Below are 15,244 nucleotides of genomic sequence, written 5' to 3'. Positions count from 1 at the left end.
CTAACTTTTTTAGCACTGTCATGCGTTGCGCTCGAGAGACACACCGAACTTAACTCACAACGTATAATTTGTGCGATGTTTTTAATGCTGCCGCACTATCCATAGACGGAATGGAGTGCGCTAAAAAGATTTTTGGCTGTGCTAAACATTGCAACTCCAGCGACTCCAATCCTGCTTCATATCCTAGGATCATAAGGCCATAGCGCAGCACACAAAACGGCTATACGGGAGAACATAGCAGATTCAAATCAATCCTTTATTTAGAAAGCATTAGAATCAGTGCAAACGTCGGCAGCTGACAGTTGTTAAGCAGAATTGGAGTTGCTGCATTTGCAGAGCTTGCGGGGTCGGGTGTTCCCTGTGGGGCTTTGTCAGTGAACTTGGAGTGAAGGAGCAGCAGATATGGGCTGGAATGTAGGAGGCCCCTGTGACCCCTCTATCTGTTTAAGGTATGAACTGTAACCTTAGAGAGTAATATACGCGCTAAACATTCTCTGGAAATTCTTTATAACCATTCACTTGTAATACCAGATTGTGCAATATTCATAGCGTTGGCCTGCGATATTTGTAGTAAACCCTGTACTATCAATAGCGCTCTACTTGTAATCAGGGCTTTTATATGCAAAACTCAGTGTGTTTACTGTCCCTTTAAAGGAACAACTCAGTAATCCAAATTATGTAAATTAACTTTATTTGATATTACTTTTTCATTTTGAATTCTCTATGGTCATAAAAAAACAATGCATTCATTATTGTCCTTTGTAACTTATGCAGGTGGCTAAAGTTTGAGGAAAAAGTGGAGGAAGGAGGAGAGAGGTGGAGTAAACCTCATGTGTCTACACTGTCTCTGCACAGCCTGTTTGAATTGAGGACCTGTCTACAGACTGGAACAGTGATACTAGATTTAGATGGTTATTCACTGCCACAAATTGTAGGTATGAATTACTCATGTAGTTTTACTGTGACATCCCCAGGGTAACAAAACTGAGAAATGAATTTAATGATATCAAATAAATATTAAAAAGTATTTTTATCAACATTTTCCTGGATAAAGTCTTAATTTTAAATAATTTGACCAAAACATTAGAAAAAAAAAAAAGTAGTACAAAATCAGAATGGCCCAATGAGCGATGCTTTTTCTATGTACTAGAATAATGACAAATTACGTTCTATAGATGACATCATTGAAAAGCAGGTTGAAGAAGGATCTCTGAAGCCTGAACTCAGGGAAAAAGTCAGCTTTGTCTTACTAAGAAAACACAGGCATCAAACCAAGAAGGCTATTCATAGGTCTCTGGCAGATATCGGGAAATCTGTGTCCTCCAACACTAGTGAGTCACTGAGGCCTTTGTACAAATGATGAAACTACAGTTGTGTGTATGAATGTATCATAGGGTAGTTGAAGTGAGTAGCAAATAATTCATTAAAAATACTGCAGCTACAATTCTCTTAATATAGATTTTTAACCTTTTTTTAAAAAAATATTGTTAATTCTAAGTTGTGGTCTGATTTTTTTCTAAGCTGTTGCAGTCATTTTTTTTTTTTTTTTTTGCATGTAAAAGTTTAAGGTGAAGCTGGAAGTGCACTTCTGGTCCAGTGGGGATATAAGCTGTAAGAGGCATATTTGTATTCTACAGCTCTATTTGTGGGCACTTGCATAAGAACAGAAAAAATGTTTATTTTATTAAACCGTGTTTTTCATAACTGTAACATATATTAAATAGCCCACTTTTTGATACAACAAAGAAGAAAAATAATAATATTAAAAGTGTTAATTAAAAATGAGATCAGTTACCTTTTTTATTGATTGAAAAAGGTGTTGGTAAGATAACATTTATAATAGAAGTAAATCTGAAAGTTGTTTAAAATCGCATGCTCTGTCTGAATCAAGAAAGAAATATTTTGGGTTTCATGTTCCTTTAAGGTGTTAACATATCCAGTCATCTGTTGAGATTGGAATACTGATTACAAAATATTTTTGTTATGTAGGAAAATGAATAACATGATAATAACAGCAAGACGGAAATATAGGCCACTCTCTAAAAGCTTTATGGAAGCTTAAATATGTTCCATTTTAAATTATAATGAAGATGGTTTGTCATGGAAATGTAGTTTGAATTCAGGTGTCTATGCTATAGCTGGTGTGAAAAAAGATTTTTGAAAAACATTAAATAAGTTAATGAATTTAATATGATTCAGGGCGCAGTAAATACAGCATATTGAAAAAGAATAAAACAAGAATAAAATATTGCATGTAAACGTTTTAGAAGCAATACAGTAGAAATACTGCTTTATTGGTAGTAGATTAAAAGTTTACAGGAGAAGGGATCTTTAACAAATGACATTATACATATCTGTGATATAGGTATATTCTATATTCTTTTAGATCGTATTCCTGTCCCAAGCACTCCAGTTGGTCCCCATTTACACCGCTCAACAGAAGACCTGAGAATGAGGCAAAACTCAGCTTATGGACGACTACGTGGGTCTATTTTCTAATTAATCCAGATATCAGTAATGTATAAGATCAAGTTTTCTATATAGAAATAGGTTATCTTTTCACTTGATGGTCCATTAAAGGGACATAAAATGTTCCAATTCGCTTGTTTTATCAACTTTTTTTGTTTGCTTTGTTAAAAAGCATACCTAGGTAGGCTCAGGAGTGAGAATGTCTCTAGAGCACTATATGGCCTGCAGTGTTTGTCAGAATGTTTAACATTTTGAGCAGCAGATGGAAACATAGTTTACTGCCATGTTACAAACATTGATGAAAAACTTCTGCCATATGGTGCTCAGAACACTTGCATGTTCCTGTACCTATCTAAGTATGCCAAAAGAACATTTGATAACAGAAATATATTGGAAAGTTTTTTTTTTTTGTTTTTTTTTTTTTAAATTGCTTTCTTTATCAAAATAATAAAAGTTTAATTTTGAGTTTAACGTCCCTTTTAAAGGCATATTTTTATTTTTGCAGGTCATGCACAAAGCAGGAGCATGAATGACATTAGTGATGCTCCAAGTTCAGACCAGGTAGTGTGTTATACATTTTCCCCTCATACAAATTTGCAAGACATTCCTATTTAGTATTATTTTACTATTTAACTATCTAGAGGTTATACCTGTGCCTATTTAAATAGCTAAAAAAAAGCATTAATTTTATTAGCAAACATGTAGCTGATGAGTCATGAAACCATATAATACAGTAAGACAACCATCCAGCTAACATTGCAACGCTTGATATATTCCTGCCTCTACTCTGGCAGTCTTCCATCTCAGATGATGTGGAATATAAGGTTATTTCAAATGGGTACATAATCATATTGGCCTGTGCCTTTCATCTTTCAAATTTAGGGACTCTCTCTGCCTGCTTTTGACACTACTCTCCAGTAGGCTATATAGCTGGAGGTTGTGTTCCTTTGCACTGTAGCCGGCTTGTGAATTTCTCAGATAGTTCTCTTACTTATTTTAGACACAGACTTCTAGGTCTCAGACAGTTTATTATGGTCACTTGGAAATAAGTTGCAAGATACTCAACTGAAAAGAGTGATAATGCCTCTGTGGATATGTATTGTTGGAATTTATTTTGTGTAATTCAATAGAAAAAAAGATACAAAATAGCCATTCATTCCTATTTTACTAAGAGAATCGCTAGTTATGTATGTGTACAACCTTATCATATTAAATAGTTTCTTATGGTCTGCTTTTACATTGCTATACTTTGTGAGAAGCACCAGCTCACCTTATTTATTTTATACAGGTGGTGAGAGTCCACAATCCATTACTCCTGGGAATTACTCTTCCCTGCCAGATGAAGATTCCCAAACCCCAAGGACTCTATAAAACCCCTCCAACCTCACTGGCACCTCAGTCTTGTCTTTACCTCCCCTGGAGGAGGTTGAAGAAGGAAGATGTGCATTTGATTCTTCAGTGAGAGGGGTTTTCATATCAAGTTGAGGCCAATTTTCCCTCAGATTACATTACAGTGATTGTTAAATGGAGGTATCTGGAGTATAGGTAGTGGCATATATTTCACCTAATGGGATTTAGTAACAAGCTTTTCCACAAATGTTGCAAAGACTTGTCCTTTGCCTCCTTTGGTTGGCTCGTCGATATACTCATTCCAGATCCTCTGCTGTTATGTTTCTGCTCTGATTTTGGCTTCCTATTGGTTTCCTCTAGTAGTAGAGTGCCTATTGGTAAGTACTTTATTTTTTAATTTTATATTTGACACTCTATAAGTATTTTTCTAAAATATTTTCCAAGGTCCAGGGTACCCTTTTTTGTACTCAATCAGAACTCAGGGTATTGCAGTGTTTCCTTTTCTGGATGATATTTTATGATGGCATGAAGATTAAACAAATAGTTTTTAAGCAGATATAGTTCTATTATTCTGTTATTAGGACTCTGATACAGGTTTGGGAGCCTGTATCCAGGAATTTGTATTATAAGTTTTGGAGGGCTTTTATTTTCTAGGGTAAAAATCATGTTTTTTTTTCCTTGCATTCTTTTAGAGTTCCTAGGATTTTGCAGCTTTTTTTTAGTATGGTTTTGAAAAGGGTTTATCCACCAGTTCTTTTGAAGGGTCAGATTTCAGCTCTTTCAGGTGTTTTACTCTGGACGATTTATAATCTTTCAGATATTCATAGTTATGTTCAGGCTTTGGCTAGAGTTAAGCCTGTTATTAAACCAAATTTCTACTTCGAGTCATAAGGTTTGTTTCTGAGTTATCTGCTCTTTAATGTGATCTTTCTTATCTTATTTTTTTTAAGGATAAGGCAGTTTTTAGGACTTATTTTGTTTTATTGCCTAAAGTTGTATCTTCTGGCTGTATCAGATGGAAACTTGGTGTTCCTTCTTTGTGTCCAATCCCTAAATTCTGTTGCATAACTTAATTGTTGTTAGAGCATTAAAGTATTCTGTTAATGCTACTATAATGTTCAGAAAAACTTCTAGTTTATTTGTGCTCTTTTCTGGTTCCAGGAAAGATCAGGAAGCTTCTGCAATTTATTTATCTTTTTGTTTGAGACTTCTGATCTATAAGGCTTTTTTTGGAGGCAGGGTAGCCTCCACCATAATGGATTAGTGCTAATTCTACTAGTTCAATTGCCATTTATTAGTCTTTTAGGAATGAGGCTTCAACTTTGCAAGGCAACTATTTGGTCGTCTTTATATACTTTTACTAAATTCTACCATTTCAATGTTTTTTGCTTCCTTTGAGGCAGCATTTGGTAGGACATGCTTTAAGCAGTTGTCTCAGGATGATTATTTGCCTGTTGGTTATATTTCATTGTATGGTTATGCCCTTTTTTGGTTCTTTTGGGTTTGTGGATTTAGTTTTACAGTGAAAAAAATGTTTCTTAAAGTGCCATATAACATGTTGAGATCTGTGCATATTCTAAAAGGGCTAATTAAGAAAAAATTGTTTAAAAATTGCTGGCAAGTATTTTAAAATAATTTTCAAAAATAAGCAAAATGACTTACATAGACATGCTTTCTTATTTCTTTTCCTACATCTTTTGCTTGGCTATACGTTAGACTGAGGTGCCAGAGAGGTAGGAGGGATTTTATAGAGCTCTTGGGGTTTGGGAATCTTTGTCTCCTCCTAGTGGCAGGGAAGAGTAATTCCCAGGAGTAATGGATCATGGACTCAAACCACCATGATATAAATTAATGTATCAGGTAAGTATAAATAATGTTGTTATGGACTACGGCAGTGGCTATCCACACCATACTGTTTTATATTTTCTATCTAATATATTGCATTTTTATTTTCTTTCTTATTTCTTTATTGCTCATTTCTGAACTACATTGTTAGAGGTTTATTTGTTTCACTTTTATGTTTGCATGGTATGTGTTTATTTATCTTCTCTATTTTTATCAAAGAATACATTTTCTTAATTTATTGTTTATAGATTCCCTTCAATTATTAAAAATGTGTATGTTTAAGTTAAAAAGGGACATGCAAGAGAAATTTGTTATGCTGCATGTAGGCTCCACCACTGGTTCTCATAACATGATTAAGAGGCGTTTACATGTGCACCCTAAGGTTCATCTATATTGGGGCCTAATTGGCTGAGAACATTTATATTGAGAGAGTGTATGAAGCCAATTTTTATATATCCGTAATTCTTGGTAGCATATTTTCTGTAGGCAGTTGAAAGACAACTGTGCCATTTACATTTATAAATTACTTCTTATACTTACTGCAGAGTATTCCATGTATGGGACATTTTTCCTTCCTATACTGTATATGTCTGAATAGCTTTTTTTCTTTCATTAAAAGCATCACCTAGGACATACCCATAGTATGGGCTGAACTTCCAAGTTAAGCAGGCTTGCTAATATCATCTATGTTAGGTACTGAAATGCTAAGTTTGAATAGCCACAACCAGCTATTTCACATACAAAATATATGTCTCCCTCATACTCACTGGGAGATTAATCAGTGCTATTGTCCCCTATTTACATAGCTTTTCTACAGATAAAACATTTGTTACTCATATTTTCAATAAGAGTGGGGATAGAAAAGACAAAATTAGCTATTTCAAATAACAATAAAAGGTAAATGAGTGGTTTGCAAATAGTTAAATACAATACAGCAGGTAAAATGGACCATTGGGAACACATTAAAGGGGAGAAAATGTAAAAGTCCCTTTAAAGACAGGTGTTGATATCCTGCAGTACTTCAATAATCTATGATTTTTTTTGTCACAATAATACTTACTTTATAAATCCCCATTGACTTTAATTTTTTCTAATGGATTGTACTCGCCCACCAAAGTTATTGGAATTGAACTATTATGACTTTTTTTCAATAGAAAACAACAGTAGCTTAATATTATAGATAACTATCTGTCTAGATCTTTGATAAGAAATGAAAGAAATTCTTGTTTTCTCAGCTAAAAAATAAGTTCATTAAGAAGATTCCCAGAGATGCTGAGGCCTCCAATGTTTTGGTAGGAGAAGTGGATTTTTTAGAAAAACCTTTTGTAGCATTCGTTCGGCTGGTCCAGTCTCTTATGCTGGGTGGTGTTACGGAAGTTCCTGTGCCCACAAGGTATGTTCAACAATACACAGCACACACCCTTACAGTGTGAGCCTTTTAACAATATATTGTACAATTGCAAGGCGTATATGGTGTCATAAAGGCCAGCATTATATATATATATATACTTTTGTACAATGTGACTGTGTTACCTATATAAAATGACTATAATACACAGAGTAATGTATTAATGTCACAGAGGTAGGGGAACATTGCTGCAATATGATATTTATTTTTTGAATTACCAGGTTCCTGTTTATTTTACTGGGCCCAATTGGAAAAGCTAAATCCTACACTGAGATTGGCAGAGCAATTGCAACCCTGATGGTGGACGATGTGAGTAATACAAGATAACAATTAGCACAGTTATAAATGGAATTTTTACTCTGTGATAAAATGAGTAAGATATTAAATGTAAGGAATTATTACAATTATAAACTAATATGCATATTTTGGAGGCAAGGTTAGAATTACATTATGTGCCCATCTGTAAGTGAAAAGTTGCTAAAAAATCCTACACTGAGATTGGCAGAGCAATTGCAACCCTGATGGTGGACGATGTGAGTAATACAAGATAACAATTAGCACAGTTATAAATGGAATTTTTACTCTGTGATAAAATGAGTAAGATATTAAATGTAAGGAATTATTACAATTATAAACTAATATGCATATTTTGGAGGCAAGGTTAGAATTACATTATGTGCCCATCTGTAAGTGAAAAGTTGCATAATTTTAATAACCAAGTATCCATGTGAGTAAATGTGACCTTAGACAAAAACTAATGACAAATGTAACCCTTGATAGAAATTCATTTAAAAACATTCATACTCACTGGAAAGCTACGCCACTCAGCACCGTACATTTTCAGTAATTCAAAAGCTCTGTCCCTTATTATCCCTCATCAGTAAGATATTATAGTTCTAGCCTTTTGAATCTCAAGGGCAGTCTCAGCTATCACAAAGAAGCCTCCATGAAGACTACTGTAGACTAATAAATGCATACGAGAGATATACACTATTATATATGCATAGCATGTATCAGTATGTAATTATTACATTGCAAAACCTGCTTTAAAAATAAAAGTGTGTCAGCTATATTTACTAAAAACTATAATAAAGTTTATAATATTCTCTTCTGTTTAGGATAAAGTACAAAATATGAATCACCCAGTTTAACCTCATTATAGTTTACTCTCACTGATATGGTAAATTATATTCCAGTTGAAAAAAATGCCTAAGATTTTTATTCAGAATAGTAATCACAGACTTATATATATAATATACTTGTGCGCAAAAAGGTCAGAATGGTTATAAGGTTTTTAATCTATATAATAGTATGTGCCATCAAAGGCGCATGAGCAGTATATGGATCATGCTCCAATGGAAGGTGCTAGTGCACAAGGCCTACAACTATGCTGGCAGCAGTTTGACTGCACAAGAAAACCTATTATTAAACCACTTTTCAAAGACGCAATTTTGGAAACATAAGTAAACGACACAAATCTTCTAACAGAATTTGAAAGATTTGTAATAAAAGGCAAAAAAAGTAATTTAAACTGCTATAACTAATGTAAAATAGGGCTTGTCATGTGTCTAGCAGTGCTAAATGTCTTCTTCACTTAGCTGTTCAGTGATGTTGCCTACAAAGCTAAAGACCGTGAAGACCTCATCGCAGGAATAGATGAATTTCTGGATGAGGTTATAGTCCTACCCCCAGGAGAATGGGATCCTACAATAAGAATAGAGCCACCTAAAAAGATCCCATCAGCCGACCAGAGGTACAGTATTTCCTAAGTGCAACATATTACACTAGTTTTCAAGTTAACAATTCACTTTCAGGTTTCATAGAATAATTACCCCACAAGAACACCTTGTAAATAAATGCTCTAGTGAATAACTATGTTTTCTTTCCAACTAAATAAAGATCTATTGGGGGGCTGGGCTTTTGTAATTAATAAAAATGTAATGTTATTGTTAGGCATTAATTGTCAGTAACAGTTTAGGTAAACAAGATACCCTGAAGAGGGAAGTGATGAAGCAAACCATTGTTTGACTGGGAATGTTATTGTGTATAACCTGAAAGATGTTTTGTATTCAGTTGTGAAAATGCATAGGCTTCACCTCTTCCTTGCTCCTTACAGGAAATCCATGTTTTCTGTCAATGAAGCTGGCCAGATGAATGGATCAGCCGGAGGAGGTGGAGGAAGCGGAGGTGGAGGTAGTGAAGATGGGGAGATGCCATGTTCCCATGAGGTTGGAGAAGAACTTTCTTGGACTGGAAAGTGAGCAGGAAATATATATAGCCCTTTAATATATGGACTTAACTTTTATAAAGAAAAAGACTGCAGCCTACAAAATTAACCTTTTTATATAGGTTGCAAAATATAGGTGATACTTATACAGGCTGCTAAGCCTATCTCTTACCCTTGTATGTATGTATGTGTGTATATATATATATATATATATATATATATATATATATATATATATATATAATTTCTCAAATTAAAATAATGCCACATATATATGGAAATATAAGTGTACACTATGTGCCATAGACGTTTATCATCACAAAGCTAATCCAAATGAAATAAAAACAAAAAAAGATGTGACAACATATATTATGTACTCAAACCTAAAGTTTAATCAACCTATAATAGTTTCAATTTTATAAAGGCCCTTTAAAGCAAGTAAATGATGCCCACAAATTGGCTTGATAAAAAGTACAAAGCCAGTGGGTATCAATAGTATTTCCTATGTGTTCCTTTTGTTCCTTTTAGTGAATCAGCATTGATTCAACTGATTGCAAAAAGCCTGGACACCAATTTCTTATGAAACGCTGTATGAATGAACACGTATGAATGAGTCAGACATTTGGGAATCCTTTGCTTGCAAAATACTTTTCATATAAGAGACTGTATTAAAGCAACAGATGGGATTTGTCATGGCTGGGTATTGCATCCAAATATTACATTTTGATATGACAAATAGATATTGCTTTGGAATAAAAGCAGCTCTGGCACTCTAATTGTTAAGGACCACAATTTAACCCATTATGGGATGATTATATTGAAGCATTAAAAAATGTCCAATCCTTTTTTGTTTATTAGTTACCTAGGACCATGGTTTTGTTGATGTCTGATTATAAATAATTTTTCTTTCATACAGGTAGTGAGTCCACAATCCATTACTCATGGAAATTACCTTCCCTACCATTTGGAGGAGACAAAGATTCCCAAACCCCAAGAACTCTATATAACCCCTCACACATACCTCAGTCTTTCCTTTGCCTCTGCTGGAGGTGGTTGAAGAATGAAGATGTGCTTGATTTTCTTCAGAGAGAAGGTTTTTCAGTGTATTTTGAGGCCCAGTTTCCCCTCAGTGTGCGGAGCTTGTCAGAGGGATGTATATGGGGTATTGTTTTTCTTCATAAACTTTCCATAATTGGTCGCAGGACTTGTCTCCTATTCCATTACCTCTACTGATATGTTTCAGTACTGGTATGGCTGCCTGCTACTTAGATGGTGATGAGTGTCTACTGGTTGTGTATTTCTCAGTGAAAAACATGTTTTTAAATCACTTACTTTATGTTATTTCTCATTTACTCCATAGCTTGGGTATTAGGTCCCATGAGTAATAGACCGTGGACTCTTACCACCTGTATGAAAGAAAACATAATTTGTACTTACCTGATAAATTCATTTCTTTCATGGTGGTGAGAGTCCACAAGACCCCACCCTTTTTTAATGGGTTTTTGTTTTCTTTTTTAAGCACATCTTTTTCCCTGCTCTATTTTTTTGGCTCTTGCTCTTTTTCTTACCTCACTTCTGCTTGGATATGAGTTAGACTGAGGTATGTGTGAGGTGGGAGGGGTTATATAGAGCTCTTGGGGTTTGAGAATCTTTTCCTCCTCCAAGTGGTAAGTAAGGTAATTAAGTAATGGATCATGGACACTCACCAACATGAAAGGAATTAATTTATCAGATAATCATAAATTATGTTTCCTTTGCACAGTAGTAGATAGTATGGTTATTACAATAAGGCACTATGTTTGTGTTACTTCTTGGTGGGGAATTGATATTATTATGCATTGATAATTGTCTTAAACCATCACAGTATATACTACACCGCGGTTTTGTAAATCAAATATGGAAAAGTTACTTTGAATTTTAGAAATGCATAATTATATCAATAAGGCTATATTTTTCAGCAGAGACATAAACCTCCCTTAAGGACTTCTTCCTGGTGAAGAAAAAAGTTTGTGCCATCCTCAAAGTTGCCAATAAATACACTTAGATTGGCCTCTTTAATATTCTGTTTAATATGTAAATGAGTGGACTAGAACATAGTTTAGGATACAATTGTATGAAGAGTTAAAAGCTTGGTAATCACATTCCTGGCCAAAAAAAGAAATTATCTGACTGTGCCTTCTGTACCTAATATTTATGTTGTCAACATTCAGATGGATCACACATGCCCAGAGCTTTCTTTGCCTTGAATAAATTAAAGAGGACACCCTGGCTGTAATATTGCCTATGACACTTGCACAGGAGACATTTCTGCAGCCATATCTTGCCTATTGTGACATTATGGCTGCAATATTTTGGCAGTTGCCATATTGCTATAGCGAAGACATTTCATAGCTACTTTGTGCGTTTAGGTGGGATCAGACTGGCAGAGATATCAATAAGGAATTGTAACTTTTAATAATATAAGGAGAAAAGCAGAGTGTGAAAAATACAATGCAAAATGATAGAACAAACTGTGTCTTCCTCTCTGTGATGAGACTGAATCAGTTGTGTGTGAATTTGCCCAGATCTGATGTCTACTGAAGGGAAAATATATTTTGTATGTAATTGAGTGGACTCCAATACAAGGTCAGCTACAAGGTCATATAAGTTTTATATTAGAGTTTTAGCTTTTATATTAGATTTTCTAAAGAGAACAACTTATATAAATGTGTTACAAATGATTTGATATATGAAACATATACATTTAAATATTGTATCAACATATTTAATGGAAATCAAAATGAGTTATTAAAGTAGTATAAATGTACCTCTATTTTCAAAACTAAACATGTGATTGACTTGGCTAGATTCACTGAAGATGAGATGTTTCTCTCAGATTTCAATTCTGTTCTTTGGAGTCAATTTACTAAAATGTTGAGGTGTTTCTTGCATTACAAAATCAGTTCTGTGAAAAAAGAGGAACTGGAAGGGTTCCCATAAAGGAGAGACATTTAAATCCCTGTGTGTGTGTGTATATGTGTGTATATATATATATATATATATATATATATATATATATATATATATATATATATGGCAAACCCCAATAGGAAGTATTCAAACCGGCCAGCTCCAACCTCTTTTTGTGCACGACATCTGCATTCTGTGGCTGATAGTGCTGCCATTTCTTATAGATTCTGTGGAGGACTGTATCTGGATATAAAAAGGAAGCTCCCTTGGTTTTTGAGTGATTTCTATGAAGCTTTTCACATTCAGTCTATTTCCGCTATTATCTTCATTTACTTGGGCTGCATTACTAACGCCATTACATTTGGTGGTTTGCTTGGAGATGCTACAGATAACTATCAGGTATGGAAACTGATACTATCATTAACATTTGCATTTAAACATCGTTGTCTCTGGTCTGATTCTGGGTTGAAATTTTCACACCAATGGTCTATTCCAATCTGTGCAAAGCCATTTCCAAAGATATTTGCTTGGTTTCCAAATTTGTAACCATTTCTAACAACAGAATTTGTTTGTTTGCGTGTTTATTAATTTTTTTGGTTGGCTTCCCGCATTATTTTTAGATTTATCTAATTCAACAGCCTTGACCATTTGAAACACATTTTGACCCTTTTTTTAGTTTTTTTTTTTTTTTAATATTTAAGTATTGGTGCATGCTTGGTTCACATATTCATAAATATGTCCATGGCCATTTAAGCAAAGTGGAACCTAGCAAAGTCATTTTAAAGTATCTGAAGTTGTGGGTTAGAAGTGGGCTCTGACGTAAGTTTTCATGCCTCTCTAGGGCGTTATGGAAAGCTTCCTGGGTACTGCAATGACCGGTTCTATTTTTTGCCTCTTTGCCGGACAACCTCTTATCATCTTGAGTAGCACTGGGCCCATTCTCATCTTTGAAAAACTTCTATTTGATTTCAGCAAGTAAGTAGAAGAAGTGTTTGTCTTCAAATGTCTTTATTTTTCTTTCCCTGAACCAGATACAATTAAAGGGACATTGAACTATAAGATATCTTCTGAGTTTATAATAGCAGGGTTAAAAAGCTGTGTAATCTTCTGTCTGTATAATAAATGTGATCTGAAAACTACTAATCTTGCAATACTGATCAGTTTAGATGCTATATTCTTCATCAACTGTAGGAACTTAACCCCTTCGCAAACCATGCCAAAAGTACCGGAGAATGTTTAGCATTTTTGTTCTCACTGCACTGTTTAACAAGAAATAGAGCCTCTGTTTTTTTAATTTACCTAGAGAGGATATTTTTATATATATATATATATATATATATATATATATATACACACAGTATATATAGCATAAAAAGGAGCTTTTGGTGGATAACAATTTCAGTTAGCTATTTGTCCACAGGATTAAGACATTATTGTAAAATTACCACAAAAAAAAGTAAAAAAATTAAATACATAAAATGATTATCAAATTCCACAAAATCCTTTAGATTTCTAATTGTAGAAAAAGCACACAGTTTGTTCATTGGCATCCTCTGATTCAGCAAAGACCAAATGTATATATTTTTCTTTTTTTATTATTATTTTAAAGTCTTACGGCTAGATTTGGAGATTTGCGTTAGCCGTGAAAACCAGCGTTAGAGGCTCCTAACGCTGGTTTTAGGCTAACTCCGGTATTTGGAGTCACTCAAAAAAGGGTCTAACGCTCACTTTTCAGCCGCGACTTTTCCATACCGCAGATCCCCTTACGTCAATTGCGTATCCTATCTTTTCAATGGGATCTTTCTAACTCCGGTATTTAGAGTCGTGTCTGAAGTGAGCGTTAGAAATCTAACGACAAAACTCCAGCCGCAGAAAAAAGTCAGTAGTTAAGAGCTTTTTGGGCTAACGCCGGTTCATAAAGCTCTTAACTACTGTACTCTAAAGTACACTAACACCCATAAACTACCTATGTACCCCTAAACCGAGGCCCCCCCACATCGCCGCCACTCGATTAATTTTTTTTTAACCCCTAATCTGCCGACCGCCACCTACGTTATACTTATGTACCCCTAATCTGCTGCCCCTAACACCGCCGACCCCTGTATTATATTTATTAACCCCTAATCTGCCCCCCACAACGTCGCCGCCAGCTACCTACAATAATTAACCCCTAATCTGCCGACCGCAAAGCGCTGCCACCTACATTATAGCTATGTACCCCTAATCTGCTGCCCCTAACACCGCCGACCCCTATATTATATTTATTAACCCCTAATCTGCCCCCCACAACGTCGCCTCCACCTGCCTACACTTATTAACCCCTAATCTGCCGAGCGGACCTGAGCGCTACTATAATAAAGTTATTAACCCCTAATCCGCCTCACTAACCCTATAATAAATAGTATTAACCCCTAATCTGCCCTCCCTAACATCGCCGACACCGTAACTTCAATTATTAACCCCTAATCTGCCGACCGGAGCTCACCGCTATTCTAATAAATGTATTAACCCCTAAAGCTAAATCTAACCCTAACACTAACACCCCCCTAAGTTAAATATAATTTTAATCTAACGAAATAAATTAACTCTTATTAAATAAATTATTCCGATTTAAAGCTAAATACTTACCTGTAAAATAAATCCTAATATAGCTACAATATAAATTATAATTACATTGTAGCTATTTTAGGATTAATATTTATTTTACAGGCAACTTTGTAATTATTTTAACCAGGTACAATAGCTATTAAATAGTTAAGAACTATTTAATAGCTACCTAGTTAAAATAATTACAAAATTACCTGTAAAATAAATCCTAACCTAAATTACAATTAAACCTAACACTATACTATCATTAAATTAATTAAATAAAATACCTATAATTACCTACAATTAAACCTAACACTACACTATCAATACATTAATTAAATACAATATCTACAAATAACTACAATGAAATAAACTTACTAAAGTACAAAAAATAAAAAAGAACTAAG

The 15,244-nt window shown here is 34.4% G+C and overlaps 1 protein-coding gene across 1 annotated transcript in view; it reads left to right on the top strand.

The window, feature by feature from the left end:
- Nucleotides 1-15,244, top strand: part of SLC4A5 (solute carrier family 4 member 5) — a 121,845-nt gene that overhangs the window by 47,087 nt on the left and 59,514 nt on the right. The window contains exons 4-13 of the mRNA XM_053719377.1: nt 775-935; nt 1,176-1,331; nt 2,387-2,482; nt 2,975-3,030; nt 6,900-7,057; nt 7,294-7,381; nt 8,671-8,825; nt 9,189-9,329; nt 12,473-12,647; nt 13,090-13,223. Coding sequence (XP_053575352.1) covers nt 775-935; nt 1,176-1,331; nt 2,387-2,482; nt 2,975-3,030; nt 6,900-7,057; nt 7,294-7,381; nt 8,671-8,825; nt 9,189-9,329; nt 12,473-12,647; nt 13,090-13,223 — 1,320 coding nt within the window. The remainder of the gene's footprint in view (nt 1-774; nt 936-1,175; nt 1,332-2,386; nt 2,483-2,974; nt 3,031-6,899; nt 7,058-7,293; nt 7,382-8,670; nt 8,826-9,188; nt 9,330-12,472; nt 12,648-13,089; nt 13,224-15,244) is intronic.

This window comes from Bombina bombina, chromosome 6 (genome assembly GCF_027579735.1).
Source record: "Bombina bombina isolate aBomBom1 chromosome 6, aBomBom1.pri, whole genome shotgun sequence".
NCBI classification, from domain to species: Eukaryota; Metazoa; Chordata; class Amphibia; order Anura; family Bombinatoridae; genus Bombina; species Bombina bombina.
Note: the sequence above shows the minus strand (reverse complement) of the source record. Positions and strands in the feature narration are given on the sequence as shown.